This window comes from Thunnus albacares, chromosome 18 (genome assembly GCF_914725855.1).
Source record: "Thunnus albacares chromosome 18, fThuAlb1.1, whole genome shotgun sequence".
Classification (NCBI taxonomy): domain Eukaryota; kingdom Metazoa; phylum Chordata; class Actinopteri; order Scombriformes; family Scombridae; genus Thunnus; species Thunnus albacares.
The window spans coordinates 1,585,765-1,612,710 of record NC_058123.1 but is presented as its reverse complement, the minus strand read 5'-3'; the positions used below and the strand labels follow the sequence as shown (position 1 = coordinate 1,612,710).

Sequence of the window (26,946 nt, the reverse complement as noted above, 5' to 3'; positions counted from 1 at the left end):
ACAGCATACCTGCATTGTATTGATCTGTACTTCTCTCCGGAAGTAAAGATGAGAGATTAAGTGAAAACCGCCAAGTAGGCTTTGATATTTCTTTGTAATTTGAGTCATGCAAAAGCATGACCATTTTGGAAGATGTTGTTAATGTCACTGAAAAAAGTCCACCAACCACAGAAGATTGTTAAATATCATACAGTAATCTAACCTCCTATGTTGCTTTGTTCTAAGATGACACATCTTAGATGAGCATACAGCCTGTCCTGTTAAAGCAGAGGCAGGTTGGACCTTTTCCCAAATTTTCCCTGTTTAAAAGGAACATTAACCAGAGAGCACAAAAGTTTAATCCAGTTATGTATTTATTTATTTAAAATAATCTATTCAAGGCTACTTGGTAGAAAGACTTAACACTTACTGGTTATTTTACATTATTCTACACAGATGAACCAAAGCTTCTACGAACCATCACATTGTACCAAGCAAGGCTTCAATCTAACCTCCAGGACAGGTTTATGTGCATACAAGAAGGATGGACAACAAAGAAGGATGCAAAGATTCTGGATGATATCTACACAGAGCTGTACATCACAGCCGGGGGAGACACTCACATCACCAGGCAGCTCAGCCAGATCCAAATGGCATCAGGACAAACCGCAGAACCTCAAATCAGCAACATCTTCTCACACCCTTCTGGAATAAAAAAGAATATAAGAACAGTGTTGACCAATGGGATTGCAGGAATTGGTAAAACATTTCTTGTGCACAAATTTGTGTTTGACTGGGCAGAAAAAAGAACCAATCAAGATGTGCATCTTATATTCCCATTTACATTTAGCAGGCTGAATTCACAAAGGGACAAAGTGCAGAGTTTTGCACAACTTATTCACACATGTATCCATGAAACCAGGTACATAAAACAGGAGGTTCTTGACAACATCTTCACATCATGCACATTTCCAGCTCTATATTTATATTCTGGGGCTCTACTGGAATATCTTTGCATGATTTATGGTTAAAACCTCCTTATTTATCTTCTACTGGTCCTTTATGCAGCTCCTCAGTTCAGCCTCTGTCTGAAACAGGCCGTTTTAGCGCCTGTCTCTTAAAAGGACCAGTCTGTAGTATTTAGTGGCATTTGGCGGTGAGGTTGCAGATTGCAACCAACTGAGTACCCCTCCCCCTTCATGTAAATTCATGTAAATTAAACATAACATGCTGCAGAGCTGCATCATCTGTCCATTGTTTTGTTACAGCCTGCTGCTGTATTTTATGATCTCTGACAGATAAGCAGAACAGTGTTCATGACAATTTATATATTTACTTTTAATTCAAATTATAACGTGATACTATATATGTTATAAGAATGCATGGATGTCATACATTGTTATATTTTATTTAACGTACACACACACACACACTATATATATATATATATATATATATATATAGTGTGTATGTGTGTATATATATATATATATATATACACACACCCACACACATACATATATATATATATACACACATATATATATATATATACATATACATATATATCTTCCTATATATTTTATTGTGTGAAGCACTACAAATGGTTTGTATATTCCAGCTGTGTGTTACGCCTCTTTTATACGTCACGGGTGTCGAAAAACATCCGCAAAGGATACACCTGTGTATCCTTGCTCATAGCTCCTCTAGTAAGCCTCCTCCCTCCTCGAGATGCATTTTATGAATTGAGACATCCTTAAACATGGTGCGCTGAGAACGATTTCTGTGTCACGGCAGGAGGGCGGAGGAGAGAGGAGACGAGGAGGCACAAAATAGAGAAATGAGAAGAGCCCAGTGTTTGGCATCTGGTATCTGGGCAGCTGAAACCTCGGCTTTGTCTTACAGGCAGCATTTCTACATACATTCACCTTAAGTTATAGAACTTTGACCACGTTTAAGATCCGACACACGACCATGATCTAAATGATTGAAAACCACTAAAAGCAGAAAATGTCCCCTTTAAGTCAAATCAAAAAGAACTGTGATCAAAGTGAAAAGGAATCATAATAAGAGACACTTACTGCTCATATACAGAACTTTAGCCAGAGTCATTTCAATAACAGCCCCTCTGCTGCCATCGCCCAGCATGTGAAGCTGTGTATGGAAGAACAAACATGTCATTAAACCTCCCTCTGCTTTATGTTTTAACCATCAGAAACACCTTTTATCCAAACTGAAGTGTACCTCATCGACCACCAGCAGCCCGAGGTTATCCAGCCTGTCGGTGTCGATCAGAGAGTTGACCAGGCTGTGAGCTTTTTCTATTGTAGCGATGTACAGAGACCTCTGGTTTCGTCTCTTCACTGGAGGAAACTTGCCCTTGCTGCCAGCGTACTCCTCCACCATGAAGTCCAGCTCCAGGCCAAAGCTCGCTAACCCACGTACCTGAACAACAACAACAACACAAAAAAACAAACAAATAAACAAAACATACACAAGATAAGTTGTAGTTTCTTCTGGTTTCAAGTCAAATGCTGTGAAGTTAAGTAAAGGTGTTCCACAGGGCTCTATTCTTGGTCCTCTTCTATTCACTATTTAAACAAAAATAAACAAAAATCTTGTTTCTCTTCTGCTGGTTGTTCATTCAACCACTCTGTCTGCACAGTTTGTACATAATTTATCTATAACTTTAGTTTTGCCACTTGTTCAAACTGAGCTGGAAAACTGGTTTTAAATACTGATTTTTTTTTATTACACTTGCACACATTGAATATTTGTTGGTTTCTTTAATCTATGTGTTTGTTTTATTTTGTTTTTTTGTGCTTGTCCAAGTTTTATGCGGGACTGAATGTTTATTTTTGTTTGTTTTTTAGGTGAATATGTGGAAATGTGTACGCTAATTTATGACAGAATAAAACCATAAAAACAATGTATATTGTGTTGTGAATTTCTGTTTATGCTTCTACTGTATGTGTCTTCTGTATCTTGATCTCAGTGAGACAACCTGTGTAAATAAAGGAATAAATACATAAATAAATAAATATACACAGAAAAATCAAGTTTCAATACTAATATTACAGATACTTGCTCAGGACCTTCTCTTGCACCAGTGATATGTACGGTAGGATGAACAGACAGTCCTTCTTCCTGCACAGCAGCTCTCTGAGGATGAGGATCTCTGCGACAAGAGTTTTCCCTCCGCTGGTGGGAAGCGAGTAGATCAGATTCTTCCTCTGATGAACACAGTCCAGGTTCAGACACGTCTCCTGCCAATCTGAAACAGACAAACAGCTTCCACAGTAACGAACTCTGCTCTGAATTATCTGCGGTTATGTAGAATCTGTGAGTAAAACAGAGCATCACCATAAAGGCTCTTGATTCCTCTCAGTTTGTAGATGAGTTCCTTCACTTTGGTGGGAAGTCCAAAGAAAGGTCCGAGGTCGGTTGTCTGAGCAGATACAGTCTCCATGGCCTGCATGGCGACGCTGATCTCCTCAGAAACCACCGCTTCTTTCAGCACCACAGAGCGAGAAACCTCGGAGGGAGCGGCAGCGTTGCAGAGCATCGTCCTCTTCAGCTGGTCGGTCACGCTCCTCCTCGCCTTCATCTGTCTCTTGGTTTTATCCTCCGTGTTTCTTTCTACGTCAGAGTTTCTAAAAGGTGTAGAGGTTTTATCTCCGTCCTGCAGTTTGCTCCTCTTTGCATTTTCATGAACTCGTTCTTGAAATTCCAGCTGGCTGGCCGGTAAGTCCTCGAAGGGTTCGTCTCCGAGGCCGTCCAAGATGGAGTCTGTGAGGATGTCCTCGCCGTCTTTCGATGGACGCAGAGTCGTGAAGTCCCGCTGATCCACAGCTTCGGTCTGGAGGTCACGCTGCCTTTCATTTTGCTCTGCATCATCCAGCTTTGCCAAGAGAGAGCTGTCCTCCAAGATGCTGTCATAGTCCCCAAATAAGTCCTCACTGTCACTGCAGTACTGCCAACAAAACAAAACATTCATTCACAGTTCATGCAGTTTAGTGTTTTTGATCAACAGCAAAATAAGTCAGCCAGATATGTCCAGAGCTACTACTAACCAATATTTTCATTATCGATTAATCTGTTGATTATTTTCTAAATTAACTGATTATTGTCCATAAAATGTCAGAAAATGGTGAAAAATGTAGATTACTGTTTCCCAAAGCCCAAGATGGCGTCCTCAAATGTCTTGTTTTGTCCACAACCCAAAAATATTCAGTTTACTGTCTATGAGGACTAAAGAAACCAGAAAATGAGAATTTGGACATTTTTTCTTAAAAATTATTCAAAGCAATAAGTTGATTGCAGCTCTATTCAGTTTAATATCGTACTAAAATTAGAGAATCAGCAAATATTCACTTTGAGAAGATAGAATTAGTGAATTTTGGGGCATTTCCGCTTGAAAAATAACTTAAATCACTAGTTAATTATCAAATCACAAGCTGTTTCAGCTCTGTTACACGTTCAGCAAAAATGAAAATAATCCTTAGTTGCAGCTGTAGCTCTCTAATAATCATTTAATTGACTAATCCTTCCAGCTCCATATCAATACTTTGATAATAACCTACCTCAACAGCTTTTATATCAGCCATGATGCTGCTGAGCCTCCAGTTTCTGGGACATTGCTCTCCTCCTCCTCCTCCTCCTCCTCCTCTCTTTCTGGCAGGTGTCAGGTGAGTCTTCAGGATGTTTCTCGACCTTTTTCTTGAGGAAACTCTTTTTACTTTGATTTCTCTCTTTGCAGCATTCATACCTGTCCAGGTCCAGCTGACGTCACACACCTGATGCTACATGTCACACAGCTGGTAAACAAACCGCATAGAAAGCTCACAAACACAATAAATATACTGTATAGAGGAGGGGAGCGGAGACACCAGTACATTATACTACAGTAATAATGTTGTTAAAGGCATTAACAATATATGACACTAGCGTTAAACTAGTTACCGTTAAAATAAAAAGCCAACTAGCGTGTTATGTTAACTAGTTAGCTCACTCCCGGCAGTTGAAAACCACCATTTCTTCCCTCAGCTAGCCAACTAGCCACTGCAAACACTCCAAGTTAATAATAAACATCTACAAAAATATATAAAAGTCTGTTGCCAAAAATGTTCAAACAAAAAACGGCTCTTTCACTTGCAAATTAAACGTGGAAGCTGTAAACAGTCGGCGTGTCACCCGTTTGAAAATTGTCAACATCAACGTCTCAGCAAGAGAGAAATCCCAACATCATTTCCGTTTTCGGTTTACCGGTCACTAGCTAGCACAAAGCTAACCGACTGTTTTCCTTTCTGTATTGATTTCGCTACAATAAACTACTGATAAGACACCCAAATAAAGCCCATAATTACCAAGAAGCAACAAACTTTGACTAAACGGCGTATTTTTATTTTTAGGATTTGTATCTTATCTTACACGTTACAGAGGTTGCTGAGCTTTCTAATGTGGGTTTACATGATCTTAAAATACTTAAATAAACACAATCTTTGTGGTAAGCAGCCAAATATGTCACTTCATGACACTGATACGATGTTTTAAGAATAATTTCAATCATTATTTTGTTCATTTAAGTAATGGCGGGTAGATGAGTCACCCCCTCTTTGATCGCGGGGGATTTCTATCTTGTCCTCTGTATCTTTGAAGACAGGTCATTTCCGTATCAACGTCTGAGCAAGAGAGAAATCCCAACATTATTTCCGTTTTCGGTTTACCGGATAACTAGCTAGCAGACAGTTAACCGTTTCAATAGTTTGACTGCTACCTTTCCGTATTAGTTTAGCTACAATAAACTCCTGATAAGTTACCTATATAGATTTGATAATTACCAGACAGCAAACTTGACATAAATGTTGCCATTTTTTGACAGTTTGTAGTTTATTTTACTTGTTTAGCATGTTTATGTGAATTAAACAAACATAAAATACTCAGATAAATAACTACTATTTCTATTTCGGACGTGCTCTGCCCTCTAACAGGCTTCGCTATTAGTTAAAACCTAATGCAAAGGCGGTTAGGGATGAGATGTACTCCCAGCTGGGCCCAAACTGACAATAGTCCAAACCCAGCCACAACCAAGAAACAGCACCACCACCGCCTGCCTGAGGGCCTCACATTGGACTGCAAAAGCCAGCAACAAGCTGTGCGCCTACCAAAACGCCTCAGTCTGCTCCAGAATAGGTCCTCTCAGACAGTGCACCAAGCACTGAACGAGACACTGAACCAGCAGTCATGTCCCTGAGATATGACTGCACAAAAGTCGAAATGGAAGCCCACGAGGCGGCCAAACAGATGTCCTCCACTGAGACACCTCTGAAAAGCACCATAGAGGACGCAATGCCCCAGGTGGAGTGCGCCCTCAGACCCACTGGGGGAAGACAACCCACCACCTCATTACTTCTGTGGATTGCATCACAGATCCAGTGAGTGAGCCGTTGCACAGACATAGTGGCCCCCTGAGCCTGACCACCCTAGCAGACGAACAACTGGTCCAACTTCCTGAAAGCCGCCATGCGCTTCACATAACAGCAGAGCGCCTGCACGGGGCCACAGGGTGTGAAGACACTCCTCCTCCGTGTCGGTGTGAGGACGGGGGAAAAAAGCCCTCAGGCGAATGACCCTTTACCTGAACGAGGAGGTGATGACTTTGGGCTGAAAGGATGGATTTGGACGAAGTTCCACTGACCCCCTGTCATCACTGATGGACATACAAAAGGGATGCACAGACAAGGTCCACAAGCCTCATTAGCTAATGCTCATTTTTGCTAGTGAAAAACAGGCTTAAAACCATTAAAATAAAATGTATTTACTGGAAAAACTGAACCAACTCCTTGGAGGGTCTTTTATCACAACCAAACACTGAACAAGACTTTTTTAGTGACTAAAATGTTACAGTTAACTTTCATGAACTGAAAACACTCTGGAATAGCAGCAGCTACACCTATACTCTGTGAATCTGAGGTTACACCATGGTTACGTTACATATTCAGTGTTGTCGCTGTGGTAGCGTCTTGTCTATTTCAATATAAATGGGGCCATGATTTACGAACTGAATTTCTGAAGAAGATTTGAAACTAGCAATTGAGACCATAAACTCGTTAGGAAAATGTTTACTGAGGTAATAAATCAAGTGAAAAGTCATTTTCTCATAGACCTCCATACAACCAGACTTTCTTTTTGCAACTAGTGGAGTCTCCACCTGCTGGTCATTAGAAAGACTGCAGGTTTAAGGCACTTCCACATTGACTTCACTTCTCAGGCCTGGAGCTTCCTGCTTGGCTGTGGCAGAAATGCATTCTGTCCCTGCCTTTAACAAACTGTCCTCTCTGTGTGAGCTGTTATACTGACCTCTGCTGGACGCAGGAGGGAAACACAAACAACCTCAGTGACTTTGAGACAAAGACTCTGATAACAAGATAAAGCACTGCCACAAACAGTTATAAAGCTGCTGTTTGTTTGTTTTTTATGTAATGTTTTGCTGAATATTGTAGCAGTGTTTTCATATTGTTATTTCTACAGTAAAATAAAGCAGGAACAAGTTGGGATTTTTGAACAGATTGTTGTTTTTTCATTGTTGTTGTTGTTGTTGTTGTTGTGATGGTGGTTATGTGTGTTTTATCAGAGACTGTGTGATGTTGGATGACGTCTGCTGTGATCAACACAGGTTGTGATGGATCAGCGTTTTCTACAATCTGATATTTGTTATGAATGTACTGATTTAGAGCTGCGACAATTAATCGATTAATCAACTAGTTGCCAACAATTAAATGAATCACCAGGACATTGTTAATGTGTTGCTTATGGTTTTCTGTTCTAATTCTGGTTCTTGGTTCAATTCTTGTCGTTTTAATTGGAAAAAAATGTGTTAAAAGCAGAAGTTGCCTTTATTTTCTTCTCATTTAAGCTGCTATAAACTGTAATTTGCAAACAGAAGTGCAGAAAGCTGTCAAGGTTTAGATGTTTATAATTGTCACTTTCCCGCAGCCCATCAAGACGTCTTTAAATGTCTTTTTTTATTTGATCAAACTGGCAGATTCAGTGTCTACTTGAGATCCATCGTCACTGGTTGCAGTTCACTAAAGAATCATGTTTTCTTCTTTCTAGCATTGTTTCATTTGAACATTCAGAACATTCAGAATGAATAAATGTGTTTTTCTTGTTTCCACTCTTGTTAATCATTTTTTCTTTTTCTGAAAATCAGAACATCTGCTGCAGATGGTTTTCCAGTTTTCATTTGTCTAAATACGATAATTTTTTTCATTAATGACAAAAAGCAGCTAATTTTACACTTGTTTAGATTATTTTGTGGATTTTCCTTAAAGAACAGGTTCACATTATTTCAAGTGTAGCTGCTAACTCACTGTGTGTGTTTGTGGTTGGATAAATAATGTTTGATCATTCAGCTAACAGCCAAAAGTAGGTTGTTGGTGAATGATGAGCTGATTTTCACTTTGCAGCTAAAATGTCCTTTAATATCCCCTTTAATTGAATTAGATCTGATTTAAAACTTAAATCTGTACACATATCTGTTTCCTGTTTCCAGTTCAGGGTTTGACTCAGAGTTTGTTAAACCTGCTCTCTGGAATATTACCCAGACTTCATTGTGCTCCTGAAACCAAACCTTCACCCTCTGCTGTTTTATCAGTCACACCCCCTGTTTTACAGTTTCCTCCTTTTCTATCACAGCAGGAAGCAGCGCTGCAGAAGTGACAGTCTGATCAATAATTCAGATTGAAGAATCAGAAGAAATGACCTCACAGGGATCAGATTGAACAGGTAAGAAGCAGAACAGTGTTTGTTCCATCAGATTGTGTTTGTTGTTGTTGTTTTGTAGGAATAAGACGGCCTGACTCTGTCTCTCTGTGGTTCACTGTTACTGCTGTTAATCAATAATCAATATGGACCATGAAGAGATCTCTTTCTATCATGACTGTACTGGGAGTGGTGGAGGACGAAGGTCACAGTCCTCCTTCTGTGTAGAATAACTTCAACTGTTACTTATTAATGAGGCTTCAACAGCATTGAGGTGAAGCTGCTCACACATGTCCAGCTGCATGTATGATGAGACCTGATTCTCACACACAGCCTCTCTAACATGAACACAACTAAGTTAACAAACATTTAATGAACTCAATCTATCCCTAAATTCCAACCAACGTTGTTTTTGAAATAAAACTGAAATATTAATATTGTTAGTTTACAATGGAAGCAGGAAGCGCTGCATAGTTCTGATGGCTCATATGACAGGTGCTCTTTACTGACGCAGGTGAAAGTACAAAAAACAAGATCCAAGAAGTCTTTCCTGGTATCTGTCCAAGTGAAATAATATTGTGAATTTATTCTTCAAGCATATACACAACCAAACAGACCAACACGTATCGACTCTACAGTAAGTCTCCATCAGAGTCTGCTTGTGTAACGACTACTGGCAACAATGTAAAAGTCGCTGAGAGGCTGAGGTTGGGCCTTGTTTGCCGTTTGTCTGACACGCTACCAAAAAGATTCACTGAGATCAAAAAATAAGTTTAATAACTTGTATTAATGAAAAGGATCAACTTATTATAACGTGCACAAAATATACTCAAAATAATCACAGCGATCAGGTGTAAAACAGCGGTCAACAAAAAATACAACGACCCACTCACCCTCTGTCTCTTTCTTACCAGCCGGCATGCAGGTGAACAGGTGCTTATATTAACTATAGGATATCACCGCCCATATCCATGTGACCTGATTATCAATCACCGTGATCGTGCAATAATAGATAAACCAAAATAACCTAAAATATAAAACAAAAAATGAAAAATTAATCCATTCATGGCTCCTACAGCTTGGTTTACCCAGTATGGCTGTATTTGAATCTACTACTGGAGCCATTACAAGGATTTCTGTTTAAGTTGAAAATTCTTAGACATCCAGTTTCTCACATCTCCGCTCCTGTAAAGAACTCAGCATACTGAGGTCAGTGGGCTGAATGGAAACATACAGCTGAGTGTCGTCAGCATAACAGTGAAAGGAAATACCATGTCTACCAATAACATGATAGTAGCACATAAAAAGAGAATACGATTGGTCCCAAAATTGACCCCTGAGGTACCCCATACTTGACTGTAGAAAATGAAGACATTTTACATAATAATAAAGCTTTACATAATGCTTTGCATTAGAATGACTGATAAATACACAATAACAAACAAAATAAAATCAATTAATGTAAAATTAAATTAGATTATAAAAAGATCAATTTAAATACAAACATAAAGACATAGACAGAGCACACTAAGAGCCTGAAAATAGTGCCCACTTTTTATTTATTGAATTGAGTCTTGACTGTGAATGGAGATTCTATTCTGGATGTAATCGTGACACTGAAGAGACACTCAAAGATTCACATGTTGTTATCCTTGAAGTTAAGTATCCTTGAAGCTGGTTTGGTATCTTGGTGATTCACCAGCCACCACAGTATGAGGAGAGGTGCAGTTGAGGGTGTGATGATCTCAATCCAGCAGCAAACTGCAATCCTGGTACCAACAATGAGTGTGTCTCGTGCCGTCCAACACTCACCTGCTCAGAGCAGGTCGAAAGCTCAGTGCTCGTATGTTCTGTCATATTTGAACACATTATAGTGAAGGCTCACATGTATAAACCTCTCTGAAATCACACAAACTGCTTTTTTCATGTTTTGCTTGTTTTTAAACTTTCCAGATAGTTGTTTTCTGGATACATTGTGGCGAGTCTGAATACAGATTAACGAGTGATTCTTACCAGCATCTCTCATCCACAACAGCTGCATCCTGTACTGATGGCATTTACTCTACCCTGGTGATTGTCTGTAAAGCGCATTGATTGTATATAAATATGGACGAAGCATCTCATCATCACCGCTGTGCAAAAGTGAAACCAAAATATTTCCTCTCTGGGAGCGGCCATCTTGCATTTGTGATGTCATTTGGAGCCAGAGTCTGTGCAGTAGAGTCAGGTGGTGGGAACCTGCAGGACACGCCCCCTCAGCCATCCTGCAGCCTGACAGAGTTTTGAGAGTGGCTGTCACAGCTGTCAATCATAATGTCACACCCGCTAACATGGAGGGGGCGGGACATATGACCTTTACTGCAGCCAGCCACCAGGGGGCGATGCAGATATTTTGGCTTCACTTTTGGGGAGCTGTCATGATGTCCATATTTACTGCAATAGGGCTCTACAGTGTGAGTATTTCACTCGCATTTTCCCCTAAAACTAGATATATGCAAACCGTAAAAAAAATCTATGAGCACAGTGTGCAAGTAAAGATTACAACCTACCATAATGTTTTTCCCCCCGCTGTTAATTGTTTGACAACTAGTATTTAGTAGTCAGATAATGTACAATGTTTTAACAGTACAGTAGTTTCACAGAAAAGAAATGCCGCCAAGTATAAATATCACAACACTGATAACTGTAGCCTCAGTTTGTGCCTCTCACAGATAGCGTTAGCAAGCCTGATAAGAGACGGTAAAGAATCAATGTCATGCTAATAAACGAAAGATGCATTTCTTTTCTGTGGCAGTTAACACACCACAAGTTATTATGCTGTGTTATATTCAGAGCTTTACAAGATATTCAGGGCTGACGATGGTAACATGATGAACAGCAGGGTTGTGGCTACATATTAACACACACATACACACATAAACACCAGACAGCCTCTGGGTGCTGAGCTGCTAACGTTAGCTCAGCTACAACACAGATACCACACATACAAAGGGCCATGAATGTGCTTCTAGTGACTGTCATATCTCCAGAAGACTCTCTGTATTTCCAGCGCTGACATGGAGAGGCTGACAGCAGCTGCTCATGGCTGTTATTTTACTTGCATTTCTTCCTCAATGTTACCCACAACTGCTGTCCATCTGACCGTCACCAGTCTGTTCAGCACCTCCATAAGGAGGCGGAGGGTAGTGGCACTCTGGTAGTGGTGAGCCAAAGTAGCTGAATCTATTCAACTGCAGCTCTAGTTTAAAACACACTATGTGGACTGTTACTAATGAATTAACTTCTTGACTGTGGTCCAACACAAGACGGTGAATGATAGTTCAGTTCCTGTTCTCTCATTGATACTCAGTTTACAGATCTTGCATGAGGCTGCCATCAGTGTATTTAAATTTGAGTCTGTTTGACAAAGACCTGAGCGCACACACACACACACAAACAGCACAGCAGAAACAGCAGCAGGTGGTAGCTGACAATGGGCTAAAGACAGTAAGACAAACTAAGGATTTAGTGTGAAAGATAAACCGCAGAGAAGTTGACCCATTAATAAACTCTGTGTTACTTGAACATTTTTCACTGTGATACTAATTTTTTTATTTAGGAGCACACGAACTCCTTGGGAAAAACATTAGAGCCCTGTGTATATACACTAATGGTAAAGCCATCTGAAGGTGGCAGGAATCTGTTCTATCTTCAGTCTCTATTGGAATGATGTGGTGCATTGTAAAGGCACAATTACACACACCAGATCTGCTGGTAAACTCATATCTGAAACTTTTTACATCCAAGACAACAACCAGTTTCCTCTGATGAAAACTCTTTGCAGGATTCCCAAACAGTCAGTGCATCATGGTGGGGATGAAGTGGTGAATATGATTGCCCACAATTGTCACAACCTCCAACATATCTACCTATAATGTGCGATAATGTATTCTTTCTGATCCCACCCTTTATCCAAGTGCAGCACCAGTGCATCTGGCACACTTGGCCATGAAAATACCAAAAGTGTGCTGGGCATAATGGTTGTGCATCAGGCCAGTGATCCATCAAAATTGAGATTCAGGCAAACTTACTGAAGGTGTGAAAACTGGAAATGCAGTAGCAGATGGAAGCTGAAAGGAGAAAAATCCTCATACCAGAGAATGCTGCAGGGGCTCCAGCTGGTGTCTGATAGTTTGGCGGTGGATCGACACAAGTTTTTCTGAAGTCTTAGTGGCCCCCTCATTCATGCTTGCAAGCTGTTGTGTGATATGTTTCCTAATTAGTAGAGGAACATTTTCTGTAACTATTGCTCAGAGTCAGTTCTGATCAAAGTAACTAAACTACTACAAAAAGTAAGGAAATTTGTGTTTGGTAGATTATTTCTTTGTTGTAACAATGCCTCTTGGCAATAAATCTTATACTGTTGGAAAGCTTGTTTATTTCCCTTTTAAATGGTGCCACGTTTGTAAGGAACATGCATTTGTGGGATGAGCAACAGAGCTGAGTATGTGGGTTGCGCCCATGAAAAATTTGCCAAATCTTCTCTGCCAATGCCAAACAGCTTATTCTGCCATTAACTCTTGTTTGGTGTTTGGTGGATTGGATGATTGAATTTTGAAGAAACAAGACATATTGGCAAATTAACAGTTTATTCATTTAACAAACAGATGCCTCAGTAGCGTGTGGAAGAACCATACACAGCCACAACAGCCTGGCACCTTCTCTTCCTGCTGGTCACCATCCTGGTCACACTCTGCTGTGGGATGGCATCCCATTCTTCAACCAGCATTTGTCACAAGTCAGCCAACGTGGTTGTGTTGGTCACTCTGGCATGAACAGCACGCCCAAGCTGATCCCACAAGTGTTCAATGGGGTTGAGGTCAGGACTGCTGGCAGGCCGTTCCATCCTCCCCACTCCCAAATTCTGGAGGTAGTCTCTGATAAACCCCGCTCTGTGGGGGCAAGCGTTGTCATCTTGGAGGATAGAGTTCGGTCCCAGACTGTGGAGATATGGGATTGCCAGTGGTTGCAGAATCTCATCTCGATATCTCTCTGCATTGAGATTGCCTCCAATGATGACAAGCCTCATTTTTCCAGTGAGGGAGATGCTGCCACCAAAAGATGTTACTCTATCGGTGCAGCCATCAGCATAGCATTCTCTGCATCTTCTCCACACTTTGACCCTATGATCCAACTGCCATAGGCAGAATCTGGACTCAATGCTGAACATAATGTTCCTCCACATGTTCAGGTTCCAGTGCATGTGTTGCCGACACCAAACGGGCCTGACAGTGAAGGGCAGTCATGGCAGGCCTCCTGGCAGCCATATGAGACCGGAGATTGGCTGCGTGCAGTCTGTTCTGGATTGTCTGGGCAGAGAGCCATCGGCCATATCATCCTGCAAACCTTGACTGCAAATCTCTAGAAGACAGCTTATGGTACCTAAGTGCTGACTGGGTGAGGAAACAGTCTTCTTGGGTTGTCGTCTTCTTGGGACGCCCACTTCACAGCCTGTCTCTGACATCCCCCGTTATATGGAACTTGAAGACTTTGGAGATGGTACTAGGGCTCACTCCAAATAATGCCGCAACTTGGTTTTGCAGAACACCGATTTGAAGTTGCCCTATCGCACAGGTCCTATCCAGATAAACGTGGTATGCCAATTCTTGGAGCAGACACCTATTGACCACCGTAGCAGGGCCCATGCTCACACCTGGGGGTACCAGAAGCTCAAAACAAGAGTCAATAGCAACAGCAAAATAAGCTGTTTGGCATTAGCAGAGAAGATTTGGCAAATTTTTCATGGGCACAACCCACATACTCAGTTCTGCTATAATTTCCTCATTGACAGCATACCTGTATTGTATTGATCTATACTTCTCTCCAGAAGTAAAGATGAACTTAAATGAAAACAGCCAAGTAGGCTTTAATATTTCTTTGTAATTTGAGTCAAGCAAAAGCATGACCATTTTGGAAGATTTTTTTGTCGGTGAAAAAAGTCCACCAACCACAGAAGACTCTAAAATATCATACAGTACATCTAATTTCCTGTGTTGCTTTGTCCTAAAATGACACATCCCTAGAGCCTGTCTCTCTACAGCAGGCAGGTTGGACATTTTCCCAATGCTACATAAACTTTTAAAGAACTGACAATCCCAGGAATGTTGCAGATTTCATGGCTGAAAAAGCTGATGACTACAGAGATAATGTCCTGTCAACGTGTTTAAAAGGAGCATTAGCCTGAGATCCAGTTATTTATTTATCTATTTAAAATAATCTCTTCAAGGCTACTCAGTAGAAAGGCTTTACACTTTGTTCTGGCTATTTTATATTATTCTACACAGATAAACCACCAACATAGCTTCTATGAACCATCACATGGTTACAAACAAAGCTCCATCTTAACCTCCAGAACAGGTTTATGTACATAAAAGAAGGGTGGACGACAAAGAAGGATGCAAAGATTATGGATGATATCTACACAGTAGGGGTATGCCTGAATACAAATATGTTATTCAACAAAACACAAATTGTGTTTTTTATGAATATTTGTTTCATACAAATATTTTAAAAATTATTTGTTTTTGGGTCTGTTTTTACCAATGTGCAGGTTGGTTACATTCGGCCGGTTCGTATCACTCCTGGAGTTAGGGGTGTTCCCAAGAGATAAAGCTGAGCTACTGACACACATGAAGTGCTCCCAAGGGACTCTCCATAACCTTCTCCTTACCACAAAGTTAGGTTGTAAAAAATAGGCAAAAAATGAAAAGTGCAAAGCAAGAGTCACCTTTGAAGTTCATCCCTACACATTACATGGTGTGCTGTCTCTGTGTTGTGGGTGTAGAGGTCTGTCTGCAATGAGGCAGTGAGTAAAGTTTTAGTTCAGTAATCAGCACAGTCGTCTATGATCTGGGAGACTCCAATTCGAGACCCGGTGTGGGGACCTCCTTCATAAGGTAGTTTATTCATGTACACTTATTGTAACACTTTAATTTAAAAGCATAATTAAAAAAAACAGGATTTTTAAGCCTCTTTCCACTTTTATTCGAATACAAATACAAATAATTTTGCTGCCTCAACAAATACAGATACAAATACAAATACTGGGCTGAAAAAAGAACCAATCAAGATGTGCACCTTATATTCCCGTTTACGTTTAGCAGGCTGAATTCACAAAGGAAAGAAGCAAGTTTTGCAGAACTTATTCACACATGTATCCATGAAACCAGCTACATGGAACAGGACGTTCTTCACAACATTACAGACATCAGGAAACACAAACTTTGACAAGAGTGAATATAAACTTTTATTTGTGTTGGATTGACTGGATGAGAGCTGCTTCAACTAGACTTCAGTGCCAATGAAAAGTTGCCTATTGATGTGACAAAGTCCACCTCAGTGGATGTGCTGCTGACAAACCTCATCAAGGGCAGCCTGCTTCCCTCTGCTCGCCTCTGGATAACCACATGACCTGCAGCAGCCAATCAGATCCCTCCTGAGTGTGTTGACATGGTGACAGAGGTCAGAGGGTCCCCTGGAGGGACACCAGGAAGCCTCCACATTATGTGCCACATGCCAGTCTTCTGCTGGATCACTGCTACAGTTCTGGAGGATGTGTTGAAAAGCAGAGAGGGAAGAGAGCTGCCCAAGACCCTGACTGGGATGTACACAGAATTCCTGATGATTCATGTCAAACACATGAAAGATAAGTATGGCAGAGAAAGAAGCATTCAGTACATTAAGACACTTACAAAACTGGCTTTTAAACAGCTAGAAAAAGGCAACCTGACCCTCTGTGAGGAAGACCTAAAAGATGGCAGCAGTAAGTCCAATGAAGTCTTTGAGTATTCCCAAATGTTCTCACAGATCTTTGAAGAGGAGCATCAAATGGAGAAGGACAAGAACAAGGTATTTAGCTTTGTCCATCAGAGCATAGTGGAGTTTCTGGCAGCTCTGTATGTGGTCCTCTCACCCATCAATACCAACATTTCGCTTCCTCCTGGGCCTTTCCCTGCAGACCAACCAGACTTATAGAAGTCAGCTAACAGTAAATTATGTGAAGAAGAAGATCAGGGAGAATCCATCTCCAGACAGACGCATCAATTTGTTTTACTGTCCCAATGGACCGAGTGATTGTTCTCTAGTGGAGGAGATCCAACTGTATCTGAGATCAGGAAAAATAAACTGACATATAAACTGTCTCCTGCTCAATGGTCAGCTCTGGTCTCCATCTTACTGTCATCAGAAAAAGATGTGGACATGTTTGAGATGAAGAAATATTCGGAGAAGGAGGCTCCAGAGGAAGCTCTACTGAAGCTGCTGCAAGTTGAAGCTTCAAATAAAGTTCTGTAATTGATTGACTGATTGATTGTATTTATTGATTGGGACAGTGTACAGTTTTTAACATAAAATATGCACTGCACTGGAGTCAGCTCAAAGCTGATTTACATCTCAATCAACAACAAACAGTACAAAGCTAAAAACACACAGAACACACCACACAAAATACAAAATACAAAGCTACACACCACAGCACATCACATACACCTAGAATGTCAATTAGAAATGAATAATGTAAACTTGTCAAATTAAAAGCAAGACTACCTGTGTTAATGAGAAGACCATAGATGGAGTTTAGACTCAGTGGTCACACAGCTGATTGGTCTTTAGTAGATTTTTTAATTTGGCCTTGAATGTATTGATTGGACTGCAGTTCTTCATATAATCAGGTAGGACGTTCACTGAGTTGTGGTTTTCACAGAGAAAGCTGACTGTCCAAATGCAGTGTGATGAAATGGTACAATCTTGTATAGAGGGTATTCTGGAGGATCTAATAGAACTTACTGAGCGAGTGAACACAAATTCACATAGTGGAGGAGGACAAACCATTAAACACAACTAGGCACAAATTTGAAAATAATCTAAAATTGTCAAAGCTCAGTAAATTGTATTTCTCCAGAACCCTACAGTGATGGAAATGCATTGGCTTTTTGTCCAGAGTTTTTAGAATTTGTTTGTATAAGGACTCAAGAGGTTTTATGGCTGCTTCTCCAGCCTGCCCCCAACATGTGATCAATAAGACATATAGGAAAGAATCATAGCTGCATAAATATCTTGGCTGCATCCAAAGAGAGACAGTTTCTAATATGTCTAAAATTTGCTAAGTTGTACTTTATGGTTTTAACTATTTTTTAACAAGTTTTTTGAAGTTCAAATTTGGATCCAGTGTCACACCAAGATATTTAAAATCAGTAAGTATGTTGATTTTTTCATCTTTGATGAGAATATCAGCATTAGGAGGTTGTACCATAGTCTTAGAGAAAAACATACCCTTTGTCTTGTTTACATTTAGACTCAGACATGATTGATCAAGCCAATGTGTGATCCTTTCCAATGCAATTGTTAGCTTAGCAGCAGCTAACTGAGCTATTTTTGCATGTGCGTACACAATGGTGTCATCTGCATACATTTGTAGTTCTACATTTGTAGCATTTTTGTTTTATCCTAGTATTTTAAACCCTTGTTGTATTTTAGTGCTTGTATATGCCAGCAGGGTCTACATGTCCTGTACATATGATAGAACTGACAATAAAGTTGACTTGACTTGAAGTATGCACCCAGGGCTGCACAGTTAATCAAAATGGTATTGATATCACAATATGGATAAGACCAATATCCAAATTGCAGCAGCTGCAGTTTTTTGTTAAAGGTTAAATATGACAGTATATCTTTAGAAATGAGATATTGTGGAGCTACAGAGATGCCTGGTCTACAAATCATAAGACATAAAAGAACACGATGGTTTGGACTCCTGCAAAAATCACATCATCCTCATTTTACTATTTTTTTCCAGTTGAAATTAAAATGATGATGCAAAGATGATCGCTCCCACTAAAATTGCAAATATTATTGTAATTGCAAAATAATCGTAAAATGATTTATTTTATTTTATTTCTGTTTGTTGTTAATATTATTATTAATTCCTGCAACAGGCTATCCACAGGATCAGACTCAATGAGGATTGGTCTTTAAGCTGAATGACTGAAATTTTTGTCAGTTGACTTAAAATTAATGTTTAATGATACATATACAAAAGCAAAAAACAAGTGTGAAGTTTAATCATAAATTCTTACTGTTAACCAGCACTCATTACCTTTCCCAAACTTAAATAACTTCTTGATAGAATTTAAATTGTATATGGATTCTTTAAAGTGAAGCAAACTTAGCTCCCAAAAATTGTGTTTGACTGTAAAAAGCAATTATCTAACATGACAAAGAGTAAAGTTTATATAGACAACAAATTAGTTGCATCATGCTGACGTCATTATATGAACAATTTATGGCAGGACTTGATACATAATCAAGATAAAACACATTATCAGTGTCTGAAATAATCACAAAAACAGTCACATAATCCCACACATCTATACAAAAATATAAATACAAATAAATATGATAAAAACAATAATATTTACAACAACAAATATATTAAAATATGTATATTTGTTGTAAAATATAGATTACTTACAAGAGAGATACAGAGAGACTGTAGAAAATAATATCATAAACCACCATCAACAACAACAAAGTGATGCTTGAGTTTTGACTTCAGACTGTTTTCTTCTCCACAGATGTTGGAAGTAGATGAAGTTGTTCCTGAAATCCTGCACAGCAGAGACCAGAATCTCCTGATCCCAGCTGTGTCCATGAAGAGTCCATGGATCAACCTAAACATTTTAACACTGGAAGGTATCAACTTCAACCTGACAGAAAGGACTTTCTAATTAAGAATTTTATTATCTGTATTAAAACACTAACATTAAATATGTTTTTAATCACTATTTTATCCTGGAAGAATGTTATTCTGTTGTGAATTCATCAGTACTGTGTTTGTATCAGGATCCAGCAGCAGAGACCAGAATCTCCTGACCCTAGCTGTGCGTCCATAGACCCTGATAGGACCATGGATCCACCTCCTCTTTCCAAAACACATGGAGAGTAAGTCAAGATAATGTCACTGTATTGTTCAGGCTTTTGAACCTTTACTGATGAGGGGATGCTGAAGCAGTAGACAGTATCAGGAGACCAGAAGCACTGCAGGTTCTGTGCTCACAGAAGGAGCACAAGGAGAACATGTCTCCATTTCTCTGATGGAGGTCACTGAGGGGGAATTAAAAACAAGGAGTTGATGAGATACACTCTGAGATGCTGAAGTTTCTGGACATTGTGGGGCTGTCTTGGCTGTCAAAAAAGGGGGTCCAGAGGATATGATCTAAATATTGAGATATCACACTGCTCAGTCTTTCTGGGAAAGTTTATGCTGGATGCTGGAAAGGTGGCGGATCGTTCAAACTCAGACTGAGGTGAAGTGATGGGGATTCTGTCCTGGTCCTGGATTTGGGGATGCTGGAAGTCAGTCAGAGTTGGGGGTGCTGAGAGAAAGTTTATATGATGACGTCATATTAAATGCTGCGCAACATTCATGACTTTTGTATTAATCTGAATGGCCAGAGACATTTTACACCAGTTTTAGAATATTTTACACGCAACAGACAACAAACTTAAATACCAACATGCTGTATGTCAAAGCAGCGTAGCAGCATATTCAGCTATGGACAGTTCACACACAGGATGCAGGTTTATTCTTAATCAGAAGATGATTTATTGTAGATGGAGCCACAGCCATGTTATACGGTACAGGTAACAATACAACAAGGCACTTGAAATTTATATCACACACACACACACACACACACACACACACACCAACCAAAAACATTAACAAGTAACTCTGAACAGGCTGTAGGCAGTGCTTTACAAACAGGCTTTCATTGATAACTACACTCTAAAACACAACTCTACACTACAGAGACGTCCTCTTGCTCTCATTTGAAGCATGTTGCACTACCAGATCTGTGACAGAAACAAGAAATAATATAACTTACTAATGATATAATCAATTCATTCATACGCCCTGTAACTGGAGAGACATAACTAATCATCCAGTAGCACCATCACACCAAGTTTAAAACAATGAACACACAAAGCATCTGAAATTTACAGCAAACCAGTACATAATATAAATATTGTAACCCAGACCAAAGTGAGCCTGCATGGCTTCAGGAAACATAATAAAAACACATCTATTACTGGTCACTAATACTTCACACCTAGCTACGTCACGTCCTCTGCGTTTGTGCATCAGATACACAGAAAGTACATTGAATGTTCTAACATGAAATGAAATATGATAAAAAATATCACAAAGGCTGGATTTTAACCATTGAACAAACCACGTTTTATAGACTGCATACACTAAAATGCTATTCTGGATCAGTGGACCAGCTGTTTACCCTTTCAAGGATCCTGGAGGGATCATGAGAGTCTGTCCGTCTGCTCTACATGTGTTTTGTAGAATTGTAGTGTTTTTCCATCGTGTGGTCGTCATACTGAGTCATGCCATGATCAGTTACGAGTAGTCGAGTCCTGCTGGCACAGTTCAAGTATGTTTCCACTGCACACAGCATGGCAGGGTAAAAGACGTTGTTGACCTTGATGATGTGTTTTGTCAGCAATCAGCTCAGCTACCAATCAGGATCACAGCAGCACAACTCAGACAAAAAAGGCCTCCAGCTACATGCTGTTTGTCAAACATATTGTTGTGAGCACAGTGCAATCATTGAAGACAACCCAGATCAATGTTTTTAATTTTTAGGATTTTTTCATGTTGACTAGCGGCTTAACAGCAAGAGGACATTATTAAAGAAATATTAGTCAAGTCAGTTTTATTTATATAGCACCAAGGGCTCTTTTCACATAGAGCAGGTCTAGACTGAACTCTTTAATTTACAGAGACTCAACATTCCCCGATGAGCAGCACTTGGTGACATCGACAAGAAAAAAACTCCCCTTTAACGGGAAGAAACCTCAAGCAGCACCGGGCTAAAACAACAATAATAATAATATAAATATGCCTAATAATGACTTATGACTAATAATAATAATAATAATAATAGCAGCAGCGGTGGGCATCAAGCTGGACAGCAGTCGGTCTGTAGCTGAAGGTTTCCTGTGAGACAAGAAAACACAAAACTCTGGGGAAGAAGCCAAGTTAGTGACATGCATTAATGGTACATGAATGCATACAGATGGAGAGGAGGAGGAGGAGAGAGGAGCTCAGTGCATCATGGGAAGTCCCCCGGCAGTCTAGGCCTATAGCAGCATAACTAAGGGCTGATCCAAGGCGAGCCTGGTCGGCCCTAACTATAAGCTTTATCAAAAAGGAAAGTTTTAAGCCTACTCTTAAACATAGAGAGGGTGTCTGCACTCCGGACCGAATCTTGAAGATGGTTCCACAGGAGAGGAGCCTGATAACTGAAGGCTCTGCCTCCCATTCTACTTTTAAACACTGTAGGAACCACCAGTAAGCTGCATACTGGGAGCGCAGTGTTCTAGTGGGATAATACGGTATTATGAGCTCTTTAAGATAGGATGGTGCCTGACCATTAAGGTGAGGAGAAGGATTTTAAATTCTATTCTAGATTTTACAGGAAGCCAATGTAGTGAAGCTAAAATGGGAGAAATATGATCTCTTTTTCTAGTTTTAGTCAGAACACGTGCAGCTGCATTCTAGACCAGCTGGAGAATCTTTAGAGACTTGTTAGAGCAGCCTGATAATAAGGAATTGCAATGATCCAGCCTAAAGGTAACAAATGCCTGGACTAGTTTTTCTGCATCTTTTTGGGACAGGATGTGCCTGATTATTGCGATATTACATAAGTGAAAAAAGGCAGTCCTTGAGATTTGATTTATGTGGGAGTTAAAGGACATATCCTGATCAAAGATAACTCCAGATTCCTTACAGTGGAGCTGGAGGCCAGGGTAATGCCATCCAGAGTAGCTATATCATTAGGGCCCCAGCATGAAGGTGCCAGGGGTCCAACAGTTATTCTTTAAGGATAGGTTCTTTTTTTTTTAACTTAACCTCTTTAAGATGACATTTTTATGCCACACAGATTATTTCAACCATTACCTCAGGGCTAAGAAATGAAAAAAATTAAGTTCTTATAACTTAGGCTACTTATTTTTTAAAGGTATAATGTGTGAGAATATCTGAGAATTTTAGTTTTAAACATTCTGAAATTAACTAAATTTATCAGAATGTGAAGAATCACAGTTTTGACGTAATGTCATAGACCTATACGTACTATGTAACAGAGATATCTACTGAAATTAGCATGCTAACCAGCTAGCTCCAGCCCTGTCTGGCCTGTACAGTCTCGTAATACCACTTTGTACCACAGGGGTGATAGTGAGTCACTAGCATCCAGTCTGCCCTCAGTCCAACATGAGAGGAAGAAGAAGTAGCTGCCCTGAGCCCTAGCAGTAATGGTGGATCCAGGCTGAATGCTGTTGAGATTGTCACTGTAGGACTGTTTAAAGTATGTGTGGTAATATGGTAGTAATATGTGGTCAGTTTATCCAAATAACGCCTGTTTGGAAAGTTGCACCTACATTGTCAGAGCAGCCAGCTGCTGCTGCAGACACTGGCCAGATGAGACATCAGCTGGTTATATCAGCTGATCCAATGAACTGCACTGAGTTGCACCATGAGACATTTAGCATCGTGGCACATCATTGTAAGCTGGATTGATATTGAAATATCATATCAATAAATTAGTTCTCTACTGGATTACTGTGTTGTAAAATGGCAGCAATTAATGAAAAGATGATGCTGTTTGGTAGAAAAAGTTGTTTTACCATCAGTGAGTTCTCTGACATTTTATGACTGACACCTATCCTAGGAGCATGTGTGTAACTATTCAGTTGTTAGTCAGAGTTATGTTGTAATTTATCTCCGTGGAGGAAGGGGAAGGGATGTGAAATGCTGACCCCTATTTGTGTAGATCAGCTGGACAATTATTCCGTCTACAAGGAGGAATAGATGAGACTGAAACTGACAACACTTTGAATCTGAGTGAATAAGAAAACACTTCTCCTCCATTGTTCTCTTACAGATGATCTGTCTGGTTCTTAGATTTCAACGAGTTACTTTCTGTTCAAATTTCAACATTTTTCAGGTTTAAACTGTCTTTAATTTGTCTTTTGTTGTTTCAGGATCCATCAGGAGAGACCAGACTCTCCTACCTCCAGCTGTGTGTCCATGAAGAGTGACCGGTCCAGAGAGCCACCTATAAGTTTTAACAGTGAAAGGTATCAACTTAAACCTGACAGAAAGGCGTTTCTAACAAAGAAGTTATCCACATTAAAACATACAAACATACAGAATCTCAACATGTGTATTCATCAGTGTTGTTAGAGCTTCCTCTCCATTTAAAGATGATTGTGAAACACTTTATACTCAGTTTATTTACATTCCTTACAACAGCATTTAAAGTGGATTTAATGTTTTTATGACTGTTCTCGTTTGATAACCTCCAACAGGATGTGGATGGTTTTGTCAAATAATGTAATGAAAACCACCTAATTTTAAATATAAGTAAGACTAAGGAGCTTATTTTTGATTCATTTTAAGACCAACATGACATGGGTGGCTCAGATGGGTGCAAGTTAATTTGCCATTTTAACAACATGGGAGCTGGATGGGAATATGACAGCTGTGTTGGTCTTAAAATAACAAAGACACTTGCGACGCACTCGGTGCTACTTTGTGCCAGGCGTAAGATAGGACCCTAGGTCATTGTGGTGGTTTCCTCTAATAAGTACCTCTGTGTCCTTGTGGATAATGGGCTGGACTGGGCCCAGTCAAGGCTGTTTTTCCAGGAAGCTGCGGTCTTTTGATATCAGCAGGTCACTCATGCATTTATTTTATCAAAGCATTTAGCAGGTGTCCTATTTTATGCCGTTTTCTGTTGGGATGCAGCTGTTATGCCCAGGTGATCCTCAGAGAGATTCAGGAAGTCCATTGTGCCCGCTGTAATTACGTTTTTTAATGAACACTGTTGTTGACTGTCACTGTTGATGATGATGATGATGATCTGATGTTGATGACAAGGATGGTTGATGTACGGAGGATTGTGGCAATTTTGGCATCCATGAATATGTTGTTGGCATGTATAACCACTAACATATATTAGTACAGTCACATTGATGTTTACCCTATTTATTATGGTGCTGTGCTCTCCCCTTATTTTGTTCTGCCTTGAGATGTGTATGCCTATTAATGATAATAATAATAATAATAATAATAATAATAATAATAATAATAATAATAATAATAATAATAATAATAATAATAATAATAATAATTGCTGTATTCTAGTTATAGTTGCATGCAGGATGGGATTGACAAAGCTAAAAGCATCAGTAATAATTCTGTTTACCAAGTAAATAATGTAGTGAAAATGTTTTGGCACAATAGGCAAAGATTTCAATTTTTCTTGACAAAGTCATTAAAGAAACTCAGAACTTGGTGTTTGGAGGTTTGAATATGTATTTTAAATGTTCTAACTAAAGGCAGTGGTATGTTACACAGAAAAAGAAGATCCTGTTAATTGACTGTAATCTGAGTCTCTGTCCTCACAGTCAAAACCAGAGCTCACATTTAGACTAAAATCTCCAAATGTGACCGTTTGGTTTAACTTTATTTTATTCATATTCTACAATCACAGATGTCACAGCTGCAGTATTTATACTCCACTGTACTATTATTCATTTATTAAACCAGCCACTAATGTAGGCATGTATATGATTAGAAATGTGTTTAATTTGTCAGTTTGATGAGAAAAGAACATGTTGCTTGAATCTCTGCTTTTTCTACAGGACTTATAACACAACTTATGAGGACATCGTCTCCAAAAGTTCTCTGATCTCTGCAGGATCTCCTGCTGTCTACCAGCTGAGACCAAAGGAAGAGAAGTTTGGAACTCTGACAAGAAAAACTGTTGGTGAGAAAAACCTGAACAAGGAAAACAAAACCATCTTACTTGTAGGTGAAACAGGAGCAGGAAAATCTACTCTGATCAACTCTCTGCTCAACTACACCATGGGAGTGAAGTTTGATGACAACATCTGGTTTGAGATCGTAGAAGAAGAGAAGAGAAGTCAGACAGAGAGTCAGACATCAGATGTGATCGTGTACGAGATCTTTGGTTTTGAAGGTAAAACTCTGCCCTTCTCTCTGACCATCATCGATACTCCTGGATTCGGAGACACCAGAGAGATTGAACATGATGTCATCATCAGTCAAAGATTATTTGACTTGTTTCGTTCAAAAGATGGAGTTCATGAAATTGATGCAGTGGGTCTGGTGATGAAGGCGAGTGTGAATCGACTGAGTGACCGACTGAAGTACATCTTTGATTCAGTGACGTCTCTGTTTGGAAAAGACCTGGAGAAGAACGTTGTCGCTATTATCACACACTCAGATGGAATAACACCTGAAGATGCTCTGAAAGCTCTTGAAGCTGCAAACATTAAATGTGCCAAAGATGAGAAGAATCAACCCGTTCACTTCCTGTTCAATAACCGCCAGACCACACAGAGAACAGAGGAAACAGAGTTTGCTGTAGAGAATGCATGGAGGGTAACAGAGAGAGGAATGAAACGATTCACAGACTTCCTGGAAAAATCTAAACCTCAAAATCTGATAACAACAGTTGAAGTGTTGAATGCACGCATCAGAATAACAGCCTGCATCCAAAACCTGCAAGACAGAATCCAGCTGACTGAACTAAAACAGAATGAGATCCAACAGACTAAAGAAGCTCTGAAGAAACATGAACAAGAGATGAAGAAGAATGAAGAGTTCACTGTAGAAGTTGATGAGGTCTACAAAGAGAAAGAGACTATTGATGGAGGGTGGTGGGGGTTGTTTTATTATGAAGCAGCTGTCACCTGTAACATCTGTGAAGAGAACTGTCACTATCCTGGATGCACAATGGCCTGGTATCCCAGAGACTGTGATGTCATGAAAGGAGGTTGCTGTACTGTTTGTACAGGGAAGTGTCCTGCATCAGATCATGTGAAAGAAGAGTGGAGATATGTGAACAAGACCAGGAGAGTTAAGAAGACCTTTGAAGATGTGAAACAGAAATATGAAATGAATAAAACAGATCGTGAACAGAAGAAGAGCCTTCTGGAAAATCTTCAAACAGAGATGGAAAAACTGAAAGCAGAGAAGATTCAGCTGCTTACAGAGGTCTACCATCATGTGGAACATCTAGAGCGGATCGCTCTGAATGATAATTCACTGTCTACTTATGT

At 39.7% G+C, this 26,946-nt stretch overlaps 2 protein-coding genes and 1 long non-coding RNA gene across 7 annotated transcripts in view; 1 reads left to right on the top strand and 2 right to left on the bottom strand.

Moving 5' to 3' along the window:
* The window catches only part of LOC122968129, a 161,875-nt gene that overhangs the window by 21,236 nt on the left and 113,693 nt on the right, over positions 1-26,946 (top strand). Inside the window, exons 2-4 of one of the 3 annotated variants that reach the window (XM_044333121.1) lie at positions 19,353-19,470; positions 19,621-19,719; positions 23,839-23,934. The exons of 1 other annotated variant lie outside the window; for it this stretch is intronic. In XM_044333121.1, coding sequence (XP_044189056.1) covers positions 19,439-19,470; positions 19,621-19,719; positions 23,839-23,934 — 227 coding nt within the window. In that variant the 5' untranslated portion in view covers positions 19,353-19,438. The remainder of the gene's footprint in view (positions 1-19,352; positions 19,471-19,620; positions 19,720-23,838; positions 23,935-26,946) is intronic. One more of the 3 variants, XM_044333127.1, reaches the window with a different exon arrangement.
* Positions 1-26,946, bottom strand: part of LOC122968199 — a 200,947-nt gene that overhangs the window by 107,983 nt on the left and 66,018 nt on the right. The window lies entirely within an intron of this gene.
* LOC122968151 (helicase POLQ-like) lies at positions 341-5,578 on the bottom strand. Of its 3 annotated transcripts, none has more exons than XM_044333156.1 (7): positions 5,135-5,578; positions 4,563-4,781; positions 3,343-3,952; positions 3,075-3,253; positions 2,224-2,424; positions 2,061-2,133; positions 341-684 (listed from the first exon to the last, which is right to left on the bottom strand). In XM_044333156.1, the coding sequence occupies exons 2-7, from the start codon at positions 4,743-4,745 to the stop codon at positions 656-658; spliced, it is 1,275 nt and encodes a 424-aa protein (XP_044189091.1). In that variant the 5' UTR covers positions 4,746-4,781; positions 5,135-5,578; the 3' UTR covers positions 341-655. The 3 variants fall into 3 exon arrangements, with proteins under 3 accessions (XP_044189091.1, XP_044189088.1, XP_044189089.1); XM_044333153.1 differs by lacking the exon at positions 5,135-5,578 and adding an exon at positions 4,942-5,116 and having other exon boundaries at positions 4,563-4,796; XM_044333154.1 differs by lacking the exon at positions 5,135-5,578 and adding an exon at positions 4,942-5,116.